The 18,692-nt window shown below is 38.8% G+C and overlaps 1 protein-coding gene and 1 long non-coding RNA gene across 4 annotated transcripts in view; one reads left to right on the top strand and one right to left on the bottom strand.

The window, feature by feature from the left end:
* The window catches only part of LOC108428570 (NACHT and WD repeat domain-containing protein 2), a 63,450-nt gene extending 50,802 nt beyond the window's left edge, over positions 1-12,648 (top strand). For all 3 annotated transcript variants that reach the window (XM_037547679.1, XM_017699647.2, XM_037547681.1), the window contains exons 7-8: positions 2,350-2,939; positions 6,765-12,648. In XM_037547679.1, the coding sequence (XP_037403576.1) occupies positions 2,350-2,939; positions 6,765-10,670 (4,496 nt within the window). In that variant the 3' untranslated portion in view covers positions 10,671-12,648. The remainder of the gene's footprint in view (positions 1-2,349; positions 2,940-6,764) is intronic.
* Positions 1-15,764, bottom strand: part of LOC108428572 — a 54,127-nt gene extending 38,363 nt beyond the window's left edge. The window contains exon 1 of the long non-coding RNA XR_001857940.2: positions 15,678-15,764. This is a non-coding gene — a long non-coding RNA (uncharacterized LOC108428572). The remainder of the gene's footprint in view (positions 1-15,677) is intronic.
* Positions 15,765-18,692: the final 2,928 nt, after the last annotated feature.

The following is an 18,692-nucleotide window of genomic DNA, read 5'->3' as shown; positions in this document are numbered from 1 at the left end:
CTACTTGGCCTTTTTATCTTTTCCATTAATATCATGATTTGTCAGTATTTTTGTGCCATTTTTTGTTGTGTAAAGAACATGAACAAAAAAAATGCAGATTCATAGATTTTTATTTTGTTTGTGTTACAAATTACATTTTGCATCAAGCAAACACACATTTACTCTGGCTAAACCAGTCAATAATAAGTGTGTTTGCTTGCTCAGAAAATACTGCAGTGCATCCAACAAAAAAGGCAGCATGGTGCTCCTCTATAATGATAGAGATCATGGTAGTTCACTGGAAGTCACATGCGTGTATATTTTGCGATGCTGAATGCGGACATGCACAAGGCCCACCTACTCTTGCGACGAATTTAAACACGTTAAAGTTCATAAAGTCCAAGTCTCGGAATGTAACGCTGGCAAGACAGTAGGTTTAATAGGGTTAAAATGCATTGCAAGAAAGAAATAAGAATAGTTAAAACTTATTCAACTTTAACTCTATGCTTTCAGACAGAATTAGTTTCAAACATATAGAGAGGAAGAATGAAAATGTAAATGTCCCTTTATTCCCCTTTCCCTTTAGAAACATTGAGTGAATAGAAATATCCAACATTAGGCAGCATTAGAGAAGATCCAATCAGACTAACTTAATTCATTCAGGTTAATCCAATGATCCAGTTAAGTCTCACCACCAGACCCTATTATATGGACTGTGGCTTGGTATAAAGAGAAAGAACAGATTTACTTCTGGATTAAAAAAAAGTCATTTGTCTGCCCAAAGAACTCAGTTGAACTATAGTAAATGGCTCTAGCCTCGTAAGAACAACACTAGACCAACAGTCACAGTGGTTCCTGAATGAGGCTGTAGTGGCCCACTTTCCTGAGCATAGATCAAGCCCCTAATTGTTATACATGGCTTGCTTAAATGAAGTTTGGATCTTAGAAACTTAGACTTGTCTTTGTCTTGTCTTTCAAATTTACACTGAAATTAAATTGTGTCTTTTGGGTTTTGAGCTTTATTACACTTCAGAAAATAGACTAATGGGTCACTAATTGAGATTGTTGGGTTGCCTCTTGCTGTGCTCCAGTGTGTTCTCTCTGCTGTGTGAAGAGGGAGGTGACCTCTTTGTAAAACTTTCAACACTGACAGTTTCAAGCTGTCAAGGGAGGCCAGACATCTGTTTGCATGAATATTGCCAAATTCATAATAGCCCTCTGTAATTTTTTTTCAAAATTGACTGTTAACAATCAACTTTACTATTGGTCACAATGCACCACTGGACCACAAGTTACAGCAAGAGCACACAGACCCCAAAAAGACCAACATTCTAATGTTCCTAGTTGTTTTTGAATGTGATGGGGGAGAACACTGTAGACAGGAGTGACATGGAGAGCATCCTAGAGCAGTATAAAGGGAACAGTGTAAATGTAGAAGAACATTCTATAACAAAGTGAACAGCGAACATCATTCTAGAACAGTTTAAAAGGAGGAGATTCTAGATTCACACTAGAACTCTGAATAGGATACAACATTCTTGAACAGTGTGAACGGAGGGGAACATTATAGAACATTGTGAATGAAGAAAAACGAGAGAGAATTTGAAATTGAGAGAACATTCTAGAACAGGGTGAAGGGGGAGAACATTCTTGAGTCTTCCAACAATTATGAACAGGTGGAGTCCCCATGCAAGTGTTTGGGTTTGTTGGTGCTTGGTAGCTTTGGCCTTTAGTTGTGCCTCATCTTAGTCAAAATTACTAAAAATTGAAAGAAAAAACTTAAGCACCTTGCTCAAGGGCATGATGCTTGGAAACAAACCCATGACCATTATGGATCTTAAACTAGTACACTGTTCCACTAATCACTTTGCAATAAGGGAAAGATATTAGGCTAATTACAATTCTGCTTTTTTCAAATGACCACTAATACTTTAATGTAAGCAAAATCCATGTGGGACTTAATTGAGGTTGTGGCTTTCAAGGGGGAGCTTTTCCAGCCACTTTTCTCTCCCCCGTTCATCCCCTCATCTTCTCGTTAAGAAGGCAAGCTGTGAGCTTGCGATACTAAGCTGACAGGGTTGGCAAGCTATCAGTGGAACTCTCTCTTTGGAGGTCTTTGATAAGGTGCGGCAATGCTGGATTAAGAGATCGTATCAAATATGTTTTGCCTCAAAGGCGGCTTTAGGAGATGCATCTAATCACATGCTAAAGACTGCCAAAAACGTAGGGTGCTTTCATCTCATGACAGCAAATTGTGTATAAGGTTTTATAAAGACCCACTGAAGTGCTTTAAAACAACAAATGTTTCAAAAACATGAATGAAAAGCTATTCTTTTGGCAAGTAATACGCCCTCTCTCTTTCCCTCCTAGCGCTAGAGGACGAACTGGACTTTGCTTTAGGAAAACAAACTCCAGCCTTCTTGAAGAAGTGTGTGTGCTACATACGCAAAATTTCCAACTTCGACCGCTTTGCCAAATTACCAGAGATGGCGCGCTATATGGACATTGTCACAAGTGGGGACCGCGTCATGAGAAACCAGGAGGCCTATGAGAGGCTTCTTAAAGTCAGAGATGAGTTCATCCCCACTGTAGTTGCAGCGTCCAATCTCCGCGTCTATTCCTCAGTCACCCACTGCGACATGAAGCTGGGCTATTCCCAAGAGGTGGAAAGCCACTATGTGGAAGGCCTGTGTAAGCAGTTCTATGAAGATATGGTGGACATCATTCAGGCTACAGTACAACAAAACTTTGATACAGAGACTGATCCACTATATGATGAGATCATACAGCACCTTTCACTCTGCAAGACCTATTCCTCATTCTATGTCTATAAGAGTGAGGCTCTGGATATGGTGCTGGAGTACATGTACCCCTCCAAAGGAGGAAGGATAATGCCCCTAGTGGTGTATGGAGGTCCTTGCACAGGGAAGACATTGTTGCTTGCTGAGGTGGCTAAACAGGTGAGAGCCATATGTATCTATATGTACTTGTGTGCATGCATGTATGTTTGAAAAAGAACATGCTGCCCTGTATATTTCTTGGCCATCTGGACACCTAGATTTATTCGTGTCATGTTGCAGAGTGCCTGCAAGGTTGCCTTAAGCTGTACACTGCTCCCATGAGCTTAGTAATTCCTGCCACACAATAAGGCTGGGATTAAGATGAAGGTTCTGCTACAGTGCTACTACAATCAGCCTTCCAACATAAATGACTCTTGTACCTCCACAAATAACTTTTCTCATGCTCCAAGCAGTTTCTAGTACACATACAACTGTTCGGTTGTTTACTGAAGAATTAAAAGAACAGTAATACTTCTGACGAATGTAGTCGTGTTTGTAGAGACGATGGGTGTTTACACTGAGCCGCCAGTTTGTTAGCTACACATACATAGTACGTATACTGAGGCATGGGAGATTGTGTGCTGTATACTATCATCTGATTGAAGCCTCTAACTGTCGCTGACTGACAGTAGTATTGTGAATATCATGGTGGCAGTCAAGCAAAATTCACTTTCCCAAAAAATCATTAGTATCTCAATGAGATTTGCGTGCATATGCACCACAACTGATAGGAGAAAAGAGCCAGGATTATTTACTGAGAGCTCCTAGACCTACCAGTAAGCCATTTCAGTGTGGCTGGTAATGTGGTAACATCACACAGAAGCCTGCTTAAACCAGAGAAAATAAATACGCTTTTGTTTCTGGCCAAAAACCTTTGAACTTTCTCGATGTGATTTGGTATTTCTTACTATTTGTTTCTGTAGGTTTAATAAAAACCTGCATTTACAACCTATAACTCTTAATTGAATACATAAAAAAAGCTACTGCTTACTCGTAGTCTACAAGCTACTGTTGAATCATATTATTGTAATTAAACTGGACTACATTAAACTGCAAAATTTAGCCAGTTCATTTAATCTACATTAACTCTCCAAATTTCCTTGCTAATGTCAATTTGGATTTATTGTGAATTGAATAGCCCTACCTGAGTGTCCCTGATGCGCTGAGAATGGTACACCAACCAAAAATATCCAGCAAAGTGGGACAGAAAATGACCACTGATAAAGGGCTAGAGGATGACTAACACTATCTGTGCATGATCTATAGTCTCTATATCATCTCTGTATAGTTTCAGTCTGTTTCTGTGTTATGGGTCAAAGCAGGTTAGGCCAATAGGTTAACATAGCAGGGCGCATTATATAAGAGAAAGGTTAGTGTTGACATTTCCCGGCGCCCCTAGCATCCCGCCACAGAGCTCAGTTACTAATGTTAGCTCACAGACAATGAGTCTCAGAACCTCAACTAACTAACTAAGTGTGATTTATCCGTCTGTCTCCCTCTCTGTCTCTCACTTAATTCTGCTAATAGACACACTAATATTATATAATAAAATATATTTTTTAGTTATTGTCAGACCAAATCTTAAGCAAACGTCCTTTCAAACACATGAACTAACAAGCAGATTTTACAGCCTTAGTGTCATAGAAGTTTATGCAAATATGTCACTCCTTAAGAGATCGTGCACACAACTCTTTATACACATTGAAATAACATATACTGTACAAAGACCTAGTATTAAAATCCCAGTGACATCAACATGCAACTTACATCAGCAACACCAAAACATTCAAATAAATCTTTTCAACTTTGAGTTAGAGCACATTTATAGAAATGCAGTCCCAGCATAAGGATGATGACATGTTTAAAGCAGTGGATTTGAGATTTCACTGTGCTGTTAAATTTAGCACTAATAAGAAGTATTTATATTATATCTGCTGACACCAAGTAATGTTGGGGAGGACTGTCGGTAGACTGGGCTAATTTATAATAGTAATCATGCAGGGAACATTACCAGTTAATGCCAAGTGAACATCTTGGTATTGTATTTCAGTCATGTTTCAGGGTAGGTCTATTAATTGTCACAGATGTTTCTTAGGCTACTGATGATGGGCATGACTTTGGTTTAACATTTAAAAAAAGAAAGAGAAAAGTTTTTTGTATTTCTGTCTGAATCCAATGAAATAATTTTGGGGAAGCGATGTGGACATATGAGCAAGAACTGTGGAGGAATATATTTCAATTATTAATAATTTATTTAAGCTTCCTTATCATACATGCTTGTAAAAGTTATATAGTTATGGTGCCTCAGCACCATTATACTGCACATGGGGAAGGGACTGCCCATTGAACTTGCAATGTCAATTCAGGCAAAACTTTGGAAGGTAGCCTCGTTCATCGGTCCATGCGCTGACACTCTGCCCCTTTACACTAATACAATGCATTGTTTTTAGTTCAGCTGCAACGTCATCTCCCCATTATTTACCAACATGCTTACAAAGGGATCTTTCAGCTCCAGTGACTTTAGGGAAAGGTAGAGAAACCAGGAGACAAACGGCATTAACACCACAGCAGCAGGATTTAAAGCAACAAACTAATTTAATAATTCAGGTATATTTTAGTCAGGTTTGATTCATTTCTGAATGAATCAGAAATAAAGGTGGTTATGAACTACAAGAAAAGTGAAGAGTTAAAATAGATTATGTGATAGCCATCACAATCATCTCTTGTGAGCAGATCGTATGACAGGAAAATTCAAGTAAATTAGTCATTTGACCTTGAAAAATATGCTCTGAATCAATTAAAATGACAGTTTATCTAAATCAGCAAAACCTCACGTTGTACCAGTGTTTTTCTCTGTCACAGAAGACCAACATGCCAGGCTACAGCTGTAAAACAGCAGTTTTTCTGGTTGCCGTAGCATCCCTGCATGCTTAAAATTCCTACTGTGGAACTTTAGCAACTTTAGTTCTAAGGGAGGCCAGTGACCCAGTCTCCTCACCTAATAGTTGGTACCTATGTAGCTAACACCAAATGTTGAACTGTGGATGCTCAGATATTAAGCGTATTTCTGTAGTGACCCACAGTACATAGTTACCAGTATCAGTCAAGCTAAAGCATTGCAAAACAATTGCAGTATTGTATTTTGTGTAGTGTGTGCTCATGAAATATTTATATATAAATTTGACTAAGACGGCAGTGAATTGCCGTAATAAATACAGAGCAAAACACCAGATGTTTATTTAAAGCAAGAACACTTGTAATGAACACACACTCAATAAAACATTCACTTTAGTTTTCTTTCATATGGGCATGTCTGCACAGACACAGAGAAGGGGCCCCTTAGGCAGTCAGAGATTTAGAAAGGCATTTTATTTTTAATGGTCAATCTCTCCAGACTAAAAAAAAATAATGTTAAAATTCAGTTCCTATAATCTGAGATCCATCTTGACTGCACTCATGAATAAAGAAAGTTCAGAGAATGAAAGAGTTCTGTGGAACTGGTTTAGGAAAACCATTGTCACAGTAGGGTAAGACATGTATGCTGCAAATACTACTTATTATTGGCTTTATTTTGCCATTATTCTTGTTTTCCTCCATCACTGCTACACATAGGTCTTGTCAAGGACAGTTAAACTGGGTTTAATACATAATGGATGGTATTTAGTCAAGTTCTGTTTGCCAGAGTCAAGCTTTTACGCACATGGAATTTTACACCTGACTGCACCGTGTCATTACAGCAGCAGGAAACAAGGTCTTGTTTAACCTTAGGCAAGACTACAGAGTTTCTTTGTTTATATGTTGAAATCTACATTTTAAGTTGTGTTATGTTCTGAAGATCTTTTGGATCAGCATTTGTATTTGACCTTTCTGAAATAGAAGATAACACTTCTTTACCCATTTAAGTCATCAAATCACCAAATAATTATTCTTTTTTTGTTGTTCCAGGCATACTCATGTCTTCAGAAAGAAATGGGGCCAGAAACAGATCCTGTGGTCATTGTTCGCTTTATTGGCTCCTCTGACCTCTCTACAGACCTTCGTAACTTTCTCCAAAGTATCTGTGAGCAGATTGCCATCAACTACCGCTGCTTGATCCATTTTCTACCACACAAGATCCAGGAAATGAGAGAATTGCTGGTTAACCTACTGGGAGAGTCATCCTTCCACCGTCCCCTAGTCATCATCTTGGATGCCTTGGAACAGCTGTCAGAAGCAGATGACGCCCGTAAACTTTGGTGGCTGCCTATCCACCTTCCTCGAACAGTTCGCATTGTGGTATCAACCCTGCCCAACAAGCATGGGATACTACAGAAATTGCGATGCCTGATTCATGATGAGGACTGTTATGTAGAGCTAATGCAAAGGGACCGCAAGGCATGTAGCCAGACACTCAAACAACAGCTTCTGAGTGTCAAACGAAAGGTAACCTCAGGTCAACAGATATATGTAAACGAAGCACTGGCTAAATGTACACTGCCCATGTTTGTCAACCTTATTTATCGTGAGGTGGTACACTGGCGGTCACACAAAGATGTAGATGATAAGTCCCTGTGCTCAACGGTACATGAGAGTATAGAGCAGCTCTTCTATTCCATTGAGAGGAAGCTAGGGTCTCGCTTTGTCTTCCGTGCATTGGGCTACATTACAATGGCACGTGCAGGGTTGACAGAAGTGGAACTGGAGGATATACTGTCTTTGGACAATAGTGTACTTGGTGACATCATGGTCAGCTCAAATCTAAAGAGTCCGCTTCGAATCTCCTATGATCTCATTGCTCGACTAAAAGAAGAGCTGGAGGGTTACTTGGTGGAGAGACAGGTTCGCAATGTAACTCTGATGGTTTGGGCAAACCGGCATCTGCATCTTATTGCACAAAAACTGTACCTCAGTAATGAAGAGGATGTGCATCAGATGCACAGCCTGTTGGCTGAGTACTTCCTTGGTGCATGGGCAGGTGGTAGAAAGAAGATCTTCCACTGCGACAACAATCACTTTGCCTCATTAAACATCTCTCAGCATCGGAATCCTCATCACCAACAGAGCCTTCATGGGCATGACAAAGCATCTGCTGACAAGCACTCTTATGACCGACAATCTCCTGAACAACCCTGGGTGTTCCAGTGCAACTTGCTCGAGCCTGATATCTTCTTTGTCAATCACAGAAAAATGACAGAATTGCTGTTTCATTTGACAAGGAGTGGGCGGACAGATGACCTCATGTATGGTGTAATCATGAATTTCAGTTGGCTCTATACCATGATAAAAATTGGGCAATTTGACAAAGCCTTGATGGACATTGACATGGCTTACAGTTACACACAAGAAAAGGAGCTCAAGTTTCTTGCTAGCACACTACGCAGCATAAAGGTCAAGGTGATCAAGAACCCTGCGTCACTGTCTGCTGAACTTCAGCAAAGGCTTCTTCCTGTAGTTACATCCCTTCCCAAACTCAGACACCTCTTACTAGAGTGTGACAAGGATGGACCTAAATACTGCTCCATAGTGCCCCTCCACTCTTCCATGGATGTCACTTACAGTCCTGAGAGACTCCCGCTGTGCTCTAGCTACATGCAAATTGTGGAAATTCTTCCCACATTGGCCCCAAACATTGTAATCGTAGCTCTTGAGGATGGCTCCATCAGTACATGGGATGTAGAGAGCAGACAGTTGTTGAGACAGATAGACACAGCAAGGTCAGTTGTTCTTGGTGTTAGGCTCACTACAGATGAGAAGTACCTTGTGGTTGCCACCACAAAAAACACACTACTCATTTATGACAACCATAAATCCTGTTTGTTGTCAGAGGTGGATGTTAAAGGCTCGAAGCACTGTGGCATCACAGGAGGAGTTGCATTCATCAATGGGTTTACCTTGTCCAGTCACCATGCCTTAGCTTGGTTGGAGGCCAGCAAGGATGTCAATGTGATTGACCTGCTCTATGGCTGGCCGCTGTATCAGTTCCATTGCTGGTATGAGGTAACTTGTGTTGAATGCTCCCCAGATGGAATGTATGCTTTCTGTGGGCAATACCTAAACACCACTACCATTTTCCACCTTGGAAGTGGAGATAAGCTTGCCACAATGACCTCTGAGTTTTCTGGGGGATTTGTGAAGTCCATCCTGGTTCTGGACACAATCCACCAAATGGTGATGATTGACAATGAAGGCAGTCTTTCTGTTTGGAATACCAAAGATATCACAAATCCCAGGCTTATGGAGGACTATGACTGTCGAGGGGATGAAAGTGAGGTGGTAGGGATAGAACTATCAGAGGATCAAAGATCCATCCTTATTTGCAAAGCAAGAAGCATTGAGGTGCTTGATACTAAGCTTTGGAAGATGGTAGAAAAGTTCAGGGCCAAGCGTAGTGAGAAATTTGTGGCTGCTGTGCTGTCAAAAAATGGCCAAAGTATCGTGGCCTCCATGGAAAACACCTCATCCATATTTGTGTGGAGAAGAGACAGCGGACAGTGCATGGCTAGTTTGATAGAGATATCAGGAGCCATTGTCAAGTTGATCAAGTCAGCACATCATAACTTGCTCTTGTCCGTAGCTAGCAGTGGGGTTCTCTCAGTTTGGGACATCGACATCATTACAGCAATGTCAAACATTGATAAAACAGGAAAACGTATCCAAAGTGTTCAGCTATCAGGCAGAGAGGACTTTGTGTACACAATGGATGGGTCTGAAGCCATTCATAAGTGGAACTTCAGCACAGGTTTCATTGAGATGGTGTTTAAGCACGAAGGGCTTGTGGAGAACTGTGTTCTTACTACATCCGGTGACCTCATGGTAACATCCGATGACAAATGTAGCCAGTACATCTGGCACACAACCACAGGCGAAAATATCTTCCGAATCAATGGCCAAAAGATATCCCAACTTCTCATCACCCATAATGACCAATTTGTGGTCTCTCTTTGTGAGCAAAATGCTTCTCGTGTCTGGAGACTTGCTACAGGACACAAAGTGTGCAACATCCTGGTAACTCTTCAGCATGCTCTCATCACCACAGCAAACACTTTCCTAGTTGGCACAACAAAAAACAAGCTGTTGGCCGTTAGCTTGTGGTCAGGCAGTGTATCCAAGAAATTTATCTGTGATGATGGCATCACAATCATAAACTTTAAGCTAATTCCAGACAGTCCAGACTATGTAGTCTTCATCACATCAACAGAGACTGTTTTCATATGGAGCGTAGCAGACGAGTCTGTCTGTAGAAGGGTGCAGCTACCAAGCAACTTCTTGAAGAACTTAGAAGACTTCCAAATCTCACCAAATGGGAAGCTGGGAATTGTGTCCAAAGGAGATGAGAACATTAATGTCCTAGATTTGCACAGTGGCAAACTCCGCCTTGTCCATGCTGCTGGCATAATATGGAGGCAGAAGCTGTCACGGGATGGACGGTACTTGGTGTACATCTGTTTCCGTAACTGTGATGAGGATGATGATGCAGGCGTGGTTTCTAGTTTGATTGTCATGCGACTCGCTGATGGGAAGAGTATTGGTACCTGTTCACTCTACAAGACACCAACCTACTTGTGCCTGTCACAACGAGCACTCAACATTATCGTTGGCTTTGAGGATGGCAGCATTGGCACCTATACAGTTGTGGACCGTGTGGATGCAGCCCTCAAAATCAAGATTGCCACCTCCAACAGCCGCCAGATCGTTAACAATGCCTCACAAAAAGTGCGACCCAAGTGTAGCACCAATGCCTTCAAGACCGTTGCTGATTGCGTGTGGAGGGAGTCCACTGAAGTCTTCTCTAGAGACAGCCCCATCAATGTCTCAGACAGTGGGGAGCCAGAGACAACAACACCCACAAAGAAGAGTGAAGTACTGCAGTGAGAGGGCCCTCTTCAGGACAGTAGAGATTAATGTGAATGGGGCCAGATTTGGATGCAGTTGATTCTTGTTTACAGCAACCTTGTGACTTGTTCAGTTGCACAAATCCGTTATCAGTTGTTGTTGTTACTGGCCAATTACTATAAACGCTGCACTCAGTTGAGCCACTTTCATTCTGTTGTCCCTCAACAGTTGATATTACACAGCATATAACGTGTAATTTCAGAAATATCAGTGTTACATAGATCCTTTACATTGCTCTATTCATTCTGATGGGCTTTATCATGTTTTTCCTATGTAAGTGCATATATTTCAGATACACTGTTTCATTCAAATCAAGCCATAATGTTACTTTATACAGAAATACATAGAAATGTTATATATTTGTAGCCATAAAACATTTGCTGCCATTTTTTGTTTTTTGTTGTCATCTTTTTCTTAATGTCGCCTGGAAGTATATGATAAAGAAAACTTGTGTACATGTGTACATATCTATTTTGGCTGCTGCAATTTGTGCAACTCCTTAACAATGTTTTGTTGTGCTTAATGCAATCAAAGAGAGTGCCTGGATTTTAAGATGTTTTTCTTATAAGTACTAATGACTAAAAAGATGCAGGGAATTTGTAACACACAACTATCTTGATACTGATATTCATCAATACAATAAAACATACTACGATGAAACAAACAACAAATAACAAATCTGATTCATTCAAAGTTGCTGATCATCACAGCATAATTATTTCAGGAAACAATATTATAAAGGCTGTTTATAGTGTTATGTTAATGCATTTCTTGTATTAAATTGAAAATAAGGATGGAAAGAAAATTATCGCAAGCTGAAAATGTTGCATATTGGTAGTTGGATTAAACCATTACTGAGTATTTAACATTTGAGCATTGTGTGTAGCATCTCGCCAGGAGTATCTACGCCTTAAAAAGTGGTGTCATAAGTTATGCCAAGTTTAGTTTGTTGCTGTTTTTCATGTCCCTAGTGAGGTGAAGTGTGAATGTGTGATAGTTGAAAAAGAATACTTTGTACTTTCATGTAATAAATTACTTACATAGAGACATATAGCTACGTGTTATTAAAAACAAGGTTGCCACAAGCCAGTTTTAGGGATTGCACTTTATTTTTGAACAGTTCTTTGTTTACCACAGTTGACTTCTATTGAGTGTAGACTATGACGCAAATACTCATCTACTAACTGGTGGTTAAGTATGGCCTGTGAAGATTTGCATTTTGCCTTCAGTTATGGGTATATTCTGGCATGCTCAACACAATTATCAGTCATGCCTCACTCAATCTCCTCCATAACTCTAAGGGCTATTCCGACAAATTGTATGTTTACCTCTGGAATTGTTGAGAAATAGGCCCATTTTCAACTAACAACCTGTAGCATTATTCAGGTTTGTCACACTTCTCCCCTCAAAGTGCAAATTTTCAAAACTCAGTAATATTATATGGTACTTTGCCAAAGTTTTTTCCTTTGTGTTAAAATATTTGTCTTATCATTTGTGACTTAATTGAACATTATCTTTTATGGCTTTATTGTACCTCCCAGTGTGACTTATGTTAACTATAATAGAAGAAATGTATTATCTTTGCTAAGAAGTTTGAGAAGTCCATATTGTATTGGAATGCTAGTTTTAGAGTATATCTGAATGTCACTATGAGAGCAGAACATGGCATATTGTACGTTATGTGACTTGAATGACTTTTAATTATATACATGTTTGCAAAACATAGTTGGCATACTGGTAATGAATGTGTTTATTGTATTCTTTGTATAGTCATGACTGAACTCCCTGTTTAGAGATTTCTATATTTTCATAAATGTTGTACTTACATTTTGTTACAAAGTTGTTTTAAAGAAAAAAAGAGAAAAAACTTCTGTCTGAAGCAATATGAACTAGTGTGTATGCATTGTTTGTATGAAACATTTTAATGTAATAAAATGGTTCTCTTTTTGCCTCTTAACTCGAGTCTGTCATTATACTTGTAGCCTTTATTAAGGCTAAATACATGTTGATAAATTAAACATTGACATCACTAATAGATAAATATTCATACCACTCTTCCTTCTTTTCTAATTGCTTTTTAATTGTTAGTAATGTGTTTTATCAGTTTAGACAGAATCCCAACCTAGCACAAATACAAACCGCAATATAATGTGATTTGATAGCAATATAATTGCTTTCCTCCCCAGTGCAGTGAGCAGCCGACAAGCATGTTAATATTTTCCAAACAGTGGGCAGGTGCCACATTATGTCAATATCATACTTTGCACTCAGCACCTGGATTCCCCCACTTACACAAACATACTAAAGTAAGCAAGCAAAGTAAACAAGGATCAGGCTTGATGTAAGGCATGTTGCTCACAGTTTGTAGTCTCCATAGCAACTGCTGACCTTCGAGTGGCCCAACTAGACCATCCTACCATTATGATAACAGCCGAGTAGCACCATCTTAGCTCTCAGGAAATGCCTAGGAAAAATGACCACACTCAACAAATTGTGTTCCTTTTCTCCGCAAAGTCAGCCTAGCACCTCATATATACTGCTTACCAACATGCAGACACTGATATGAATGTTTAAACAACTGGTATCATATAACCTTTTGCAACTCAGTCTCTCTATTTATAGCTTTTACTTCCTTAGAGTTGACTGGCAATAAATGAGTCACCAACCTGTAAGCACTAATTATATACTACACACATAAGCCTTTATCCTTGAATAAGGTAAATGATTCATCAGCTGATGTCCAATGCAAAAGCTTTAGTTGTATGCAAATGTTTCAGCACCCCTAGTCAAATTACATGTTGTTGGTTTTCTAAGTAAAAATCCTTCAACTTCAACACACTTCTAGACATTTTACTTTAATGCACAATAATCACTGTTTAATCACTGTTTCTTTGCTGAATTTAAAGGGGACTTCTACCAATTCAAAGCGTATGCCTATGCAAATCATTGATATGCATACAAAGAGAGATTGCAGAGGACAGAGTGATTTGATGTGAGGTGCTACATTCCAAATAAACTTGTCTAATTTTTTTACTGTGGTGGTGTTTGGACAACCAAAGAGTTTAAGACTTCTACAAGCCGCCTGACATGAAGTTATTGCACAAAATGGTTACAAATACGCCACCTAATGCATGATGGAACCCATTTTTAAAAATACATTATGGGATATGACTGCATGTGTGTGTGTTATAAGGCAAAATAGTCAAAAAAAAAAAACTTAGCAGTCTTACCATTATTTTATCATCCACATTAAATATAAAATCTCAAAAGAGAGGTGGATACTGGTCTTTTCCAGGTCCTAAAAATGACTTTATTTGCATTGTAGAAATTTTGACCCAATCACCTGTTCCTATTACCACCACTGTAAAGAGTCTGTAAGTTTCTCTAAAATTTACCATTTCACATCAACCATTCGGAATGATATCTCAGTGACTGAACTATGCAGAAATGTTTCTAAAATCAATATATAACATTATATTTAAAATATAAAACAAAAAATATGGCCTGTGCAAAAGTTTAAGCACATTTTACCAATATGATAACTCACCAAATAAAAATAAATTGTTAAAAATATTTAGGTTTGTTCTCTGTAAAGAAACTTAGTTTTACAAAGCTAGTGATGTTCACACTTTTGTATATGACTGCACCTCCATGTAGTGCTGCATATATTAACTCCAGCATTTACTGTAGATTCCGTCACTGAAACAACCTAATTACAATAACAGATTACAGGAATTCCTGAACATGATGGGACAAAAGAGGTTTTGTCTTAAAGGTTGAAGAAGGTGTCAAAATTAGGCCACAGCCACAATATCAAACTGTCTAAATGTACAGTCAGTCAAAGGGGAATGCACAAGCAAGAATGACAAACATATTCTTAGATATGAAAGGCATGTCCTGACTAAAACGTCGCAGACGGTAATGTCATGTTCAGTTTTTGGAAATGAGCACCCTTACAAATATGTTTGTCTGCATATTATAGTAACCATATAATGGAATCTGTCAGATAAACATCTGATTTGTCATCAGTATTTAGTGTTGGCTAGATAACTTAAGAGACCTAATGCTACTAACTACATAGTGTAATGTAATTTGATTACTTTTGGACTGTTTTTGATCTAACTACATTATTTGATTTCTGAAAGTCTGAATCATATAGATACACATCTCGCTCTGTCAATTTACGTGGCCGTCCACTTCGTGGCTGAGTTGCTGTCGTTCCCAATCACTTCCACTTTGTTATAATACCACTGACAGTTGACTGTGGAATATTTAGTAGTGAGGAAATTTCACGACTGGACTTGTTGCACAGATGGCATCCTATCATGATACCATGCTGGAATTCACTGAGTTTCTGAGAGCGACCCATTCTTTCACTAATGTTTGTAGAAGCAGTCTGCAGGCCTAGGTGTTTGGTTTTATACACCTGTGGCCGTGGAAGTGATTGGAACACCAGAATTCAATGATTTGGATATGTGAGTGAATACATTTGGAAATATAGTGTACCTTAAATATCAGTACATGTCAGTTTTGACTGAGAAACTAAACCACCACCATTTCAAATTTACTTCCACCATGGACAACAGCAGCGTCTGAGCATTTGAACTGAGCATTTGAACACTGGTGTAGGAGTGGCTCATTTACCTACAGTGCTTACTTAACCAGCCTGTTTAAAAAAGTTTGAGGAAGAGCAGTTATTTTTGGTTCTACATGTAGCACCATCCTTTTACCAATATTTGCTCTTCCACTATATCCTTTTTACAGTGGAATATTAGTGGTGTTCAGTTCAGCTGTTATCTAACCTGCTGTTATCTTGACATGATTTCTTTGATTAGAATGGCTTTGGCTGATCACAGAGGCAGAAAAAGATATAGATATATTCACAAAAAACAGTATTTTTACTAATCTGTTGTCTAGAATGTGACTCAAACGCAGCTTTATTAGGCAATAGTTTGTCTTTCCACACACACACAATTACACACTCACCAACTGGTGACGACAAGTCTGTGGCATCCTGTTGTTTTCTGGCTTTGTGCCAACCTCTTTGCTCTTCATCCTAGAGTGTCACAAGGATTGTATTTCTACCGAAAAGAGAAGAGAAAAAAAAACTCACATATCAAGTAATAAGCTGCCTGGAAAGCAAGTCAAGCTGTTCGCTGTTTTGCAGTATTTCAATTTAAGACTATTACACTCCAGTGTCTTGGAAAAAAAAAAAAAAAGCAAAAAAAACAACAAATAAAAAAAAACAAGGACCGTATTTTCTGTTTTCTGTGTTGAGTATTTAAAGGCCCATACTTTTCCTTGTATTCTATTTTTCCCCCTGAGCTCCACATATAAGATTTGTGTGGTTTTCTGTACTATAATTCATTAATCTATTCATTCTAGGCTGAAACACTCTATACAATATCACTGTGAATGGGTAGGGCAAAACTGCTATAGGTTCAATAAGAGGCTTTATGTAAATTAGTTAGTTTTCATGACATGCCAAAAACAGTGGATTCAAAACAGGCTGTTTTTGCAGCTTAGGTTCCACATATGGACTAGAATGTTATGAAACTTTATCAACGTTTACATACTATATCACTACTTCAAAGAAACAAGACAAATTCAGTTTTCCACACTATGGGCCTTTTAGGGCAAGAGTGATAAACTCATCAAAGATTTTCATTACATTTGAACTGTGCCTGAAGTACACATTGCAGATGAGGCTACACTGATCAAATGCATATGCTTTCACCTGTGCATGTGTCTGGATGCTGTTCATACCGAGAGGAGGCCTCATCAGACAATGATTATAATCACATACTCATAGATTCACACAAAGCCCTGGATGGATGTAACTTAGTCTGTATAGCTTTGTAAAGAGAGCGTGTATGATGTTTGAAATGGATAACATTAGCCTAAGGGCAACACCTCTGAGAGAAACATATCAGTTTACTGTTCACCTTTTTCATCCAATAATCCACAGGAGAAAGTCAGTATAGACCAGAAGTATAAATAAGCAACAGTGTCAGATAGAGACAGGATTTCAGATTGTTGCACAACTTATATATCACCACAAATGGATTCTATAGTATAAACTATGTGCATCCGCATGCCATGTCTATTCAAGGCAGATGTCATGAAGCACAGGTTTGCATCCACTGCACCATGACCGTACTGTATGTCCTAGCATTACTGCATTATTCATATTAGTAGTCTATTACTGCTCTATTCATATTTGAACAGTTACAGTACATTTTTTTACTCTACATACTTATCATTTGACATATGCTGCTCAGTACATACTACCTACATTTGCATTCTCTCCACTCACTCTGTATATATGTACATTATATTTATACTTGAAACATCCATATTTTTTACTACTCAACTGTCTTTATTTGTACATATGATAGCTGTCAGTTATTTTCTTGCACTTTGTATGTAAATAATACTGTATTTTGCATTTCTGGTTAGATGCTAACTGCATTTAATTGGCTCTGTACGTGAACTCTGCACAATGACAAAGAAGGTGAATCTAATCTAATCTAAAAAAAAACGCCATCTCCACTGGAAATGAATAGTTTTGGCGAAGAAGAGTATTCAAATTTTATATTAGATCTACTTCACTTCACTTAATTTGTATGTCAATACAACTTTTATTTGTACAGAATATATATTATCCTTGATATTTATCTCAGTATTGCTATATTTTGTGAAAGCGAGCAGCCATTTACATTAAAAAAAGATCTTACAAGTTGCCACTAACTGGATTATTCATTATCTGTAATGAAAAAAAACACAGCTTTCAACTTTTTGGTGTTATTTTTTTAATTATTAGCAACACTCTATTTTTAATATCCTTGTAAATTTCCAGAGCCTCAGTCCACTTACTGTGGCTGCTTACATTTTGATTTCCATGAGCTAGTGCAGCCTTAGCTGCCGTGCTATAAGAAGACTTGTACAGAGAACAGAATACTCAGAATAATTGAACTGACTACTCAGAATAATTGAATATTCTCTCCCCCTGGGGAAGCATTCGTATTAATCTGTCACTGTTAGGGAGTACTGAAGGTCAAAGCACAAGAAAAATATGTCAAAGAAACTTTCAGGATGCATGTGCGTCCTTCCATAGCAAGACTAAAATAAAATACAATTAGATGTAAGAATATGATGAGCTTACTGCTTGAATACACACATTAACTTACATGTAGATGTGACTTGGAGTTTAAAAAGTTGCAGTGTTTGGCCCGATGGGGCTAAGCATCACACACTGTGTACCTGTGTATTAGCACACTGACGCTTTCAATGCAGATCTCTCACCATGCCAGAAATAAAGTAGGGTGTCTGTTACGCAACTTCTGTAGCCCTGCTGTCTTGCTGAAGGCAGCCTATTCAAATTGTTCATTTAGTAAAAGCATACATAGAGTTTATGACTTACATAATATATACACATGGCAGTATTAGACCAAAGACGTATAAGGAAGAGCTGGATGTTATTTGTTTCTATTCACCACGTGTTTTTGCCCTGTGAATACTCCAAATGTTTTGGGGGCTATTTATGTAGCAACATACACTTCATGTCCAAAAGTTTGACAGCCCTTCTCATGACCAAATTCAGCTCACTTTAAGGTGCATCCATTACTGACATGGGGGTTTAAGCATGCACACTCACAGCTTATTCAAAAAGCACTGCCAACAGAATAGGACACTTTGCAGTGTCAGCCTGAGGTCACCATGGTCAGTGCCAAGCGTCAGCTAGAGAGGTATAAAGCGCCCCAGCACTGGGCTGTGAAGTAGAGCTCCATCCAATACCTTTAGGATGAGTTTAAGTAGAGTTTGCGATCCAGAACTAATAATCTATCATCAGTACCCGAACTTACTAATGCTCTTGTGGCTGAATGCAATGAAATCCGCACAGCAATGTTCCAATGCCTGCCAAGAAAGCTAGAGGCTGTTACCACAGCCAATGGGTCAAAACCTCCCTATTATTTCAGCCACTTTTAGGTTCCGAGTCTG

Source organism: Pygocentrus nattereri, chromosome 2 (assembly GCF_015220715.1).
Source record: "Pygocentrus nattereri isolate fPygNat1 chromosome 2, fPygNat1.pri, whole genome shotgun sequence".
NCBI lineage: Eukaryota > Metazoa > Chordata > Actinopteri > Characiformes > Serrasalmidae > Pygocentrus > Pygocentrus nattereri.
Note: the sequence above shows the minus strand (reverse complement) of the source record. Positions and strands in the feature narration are given on the sequence as shown.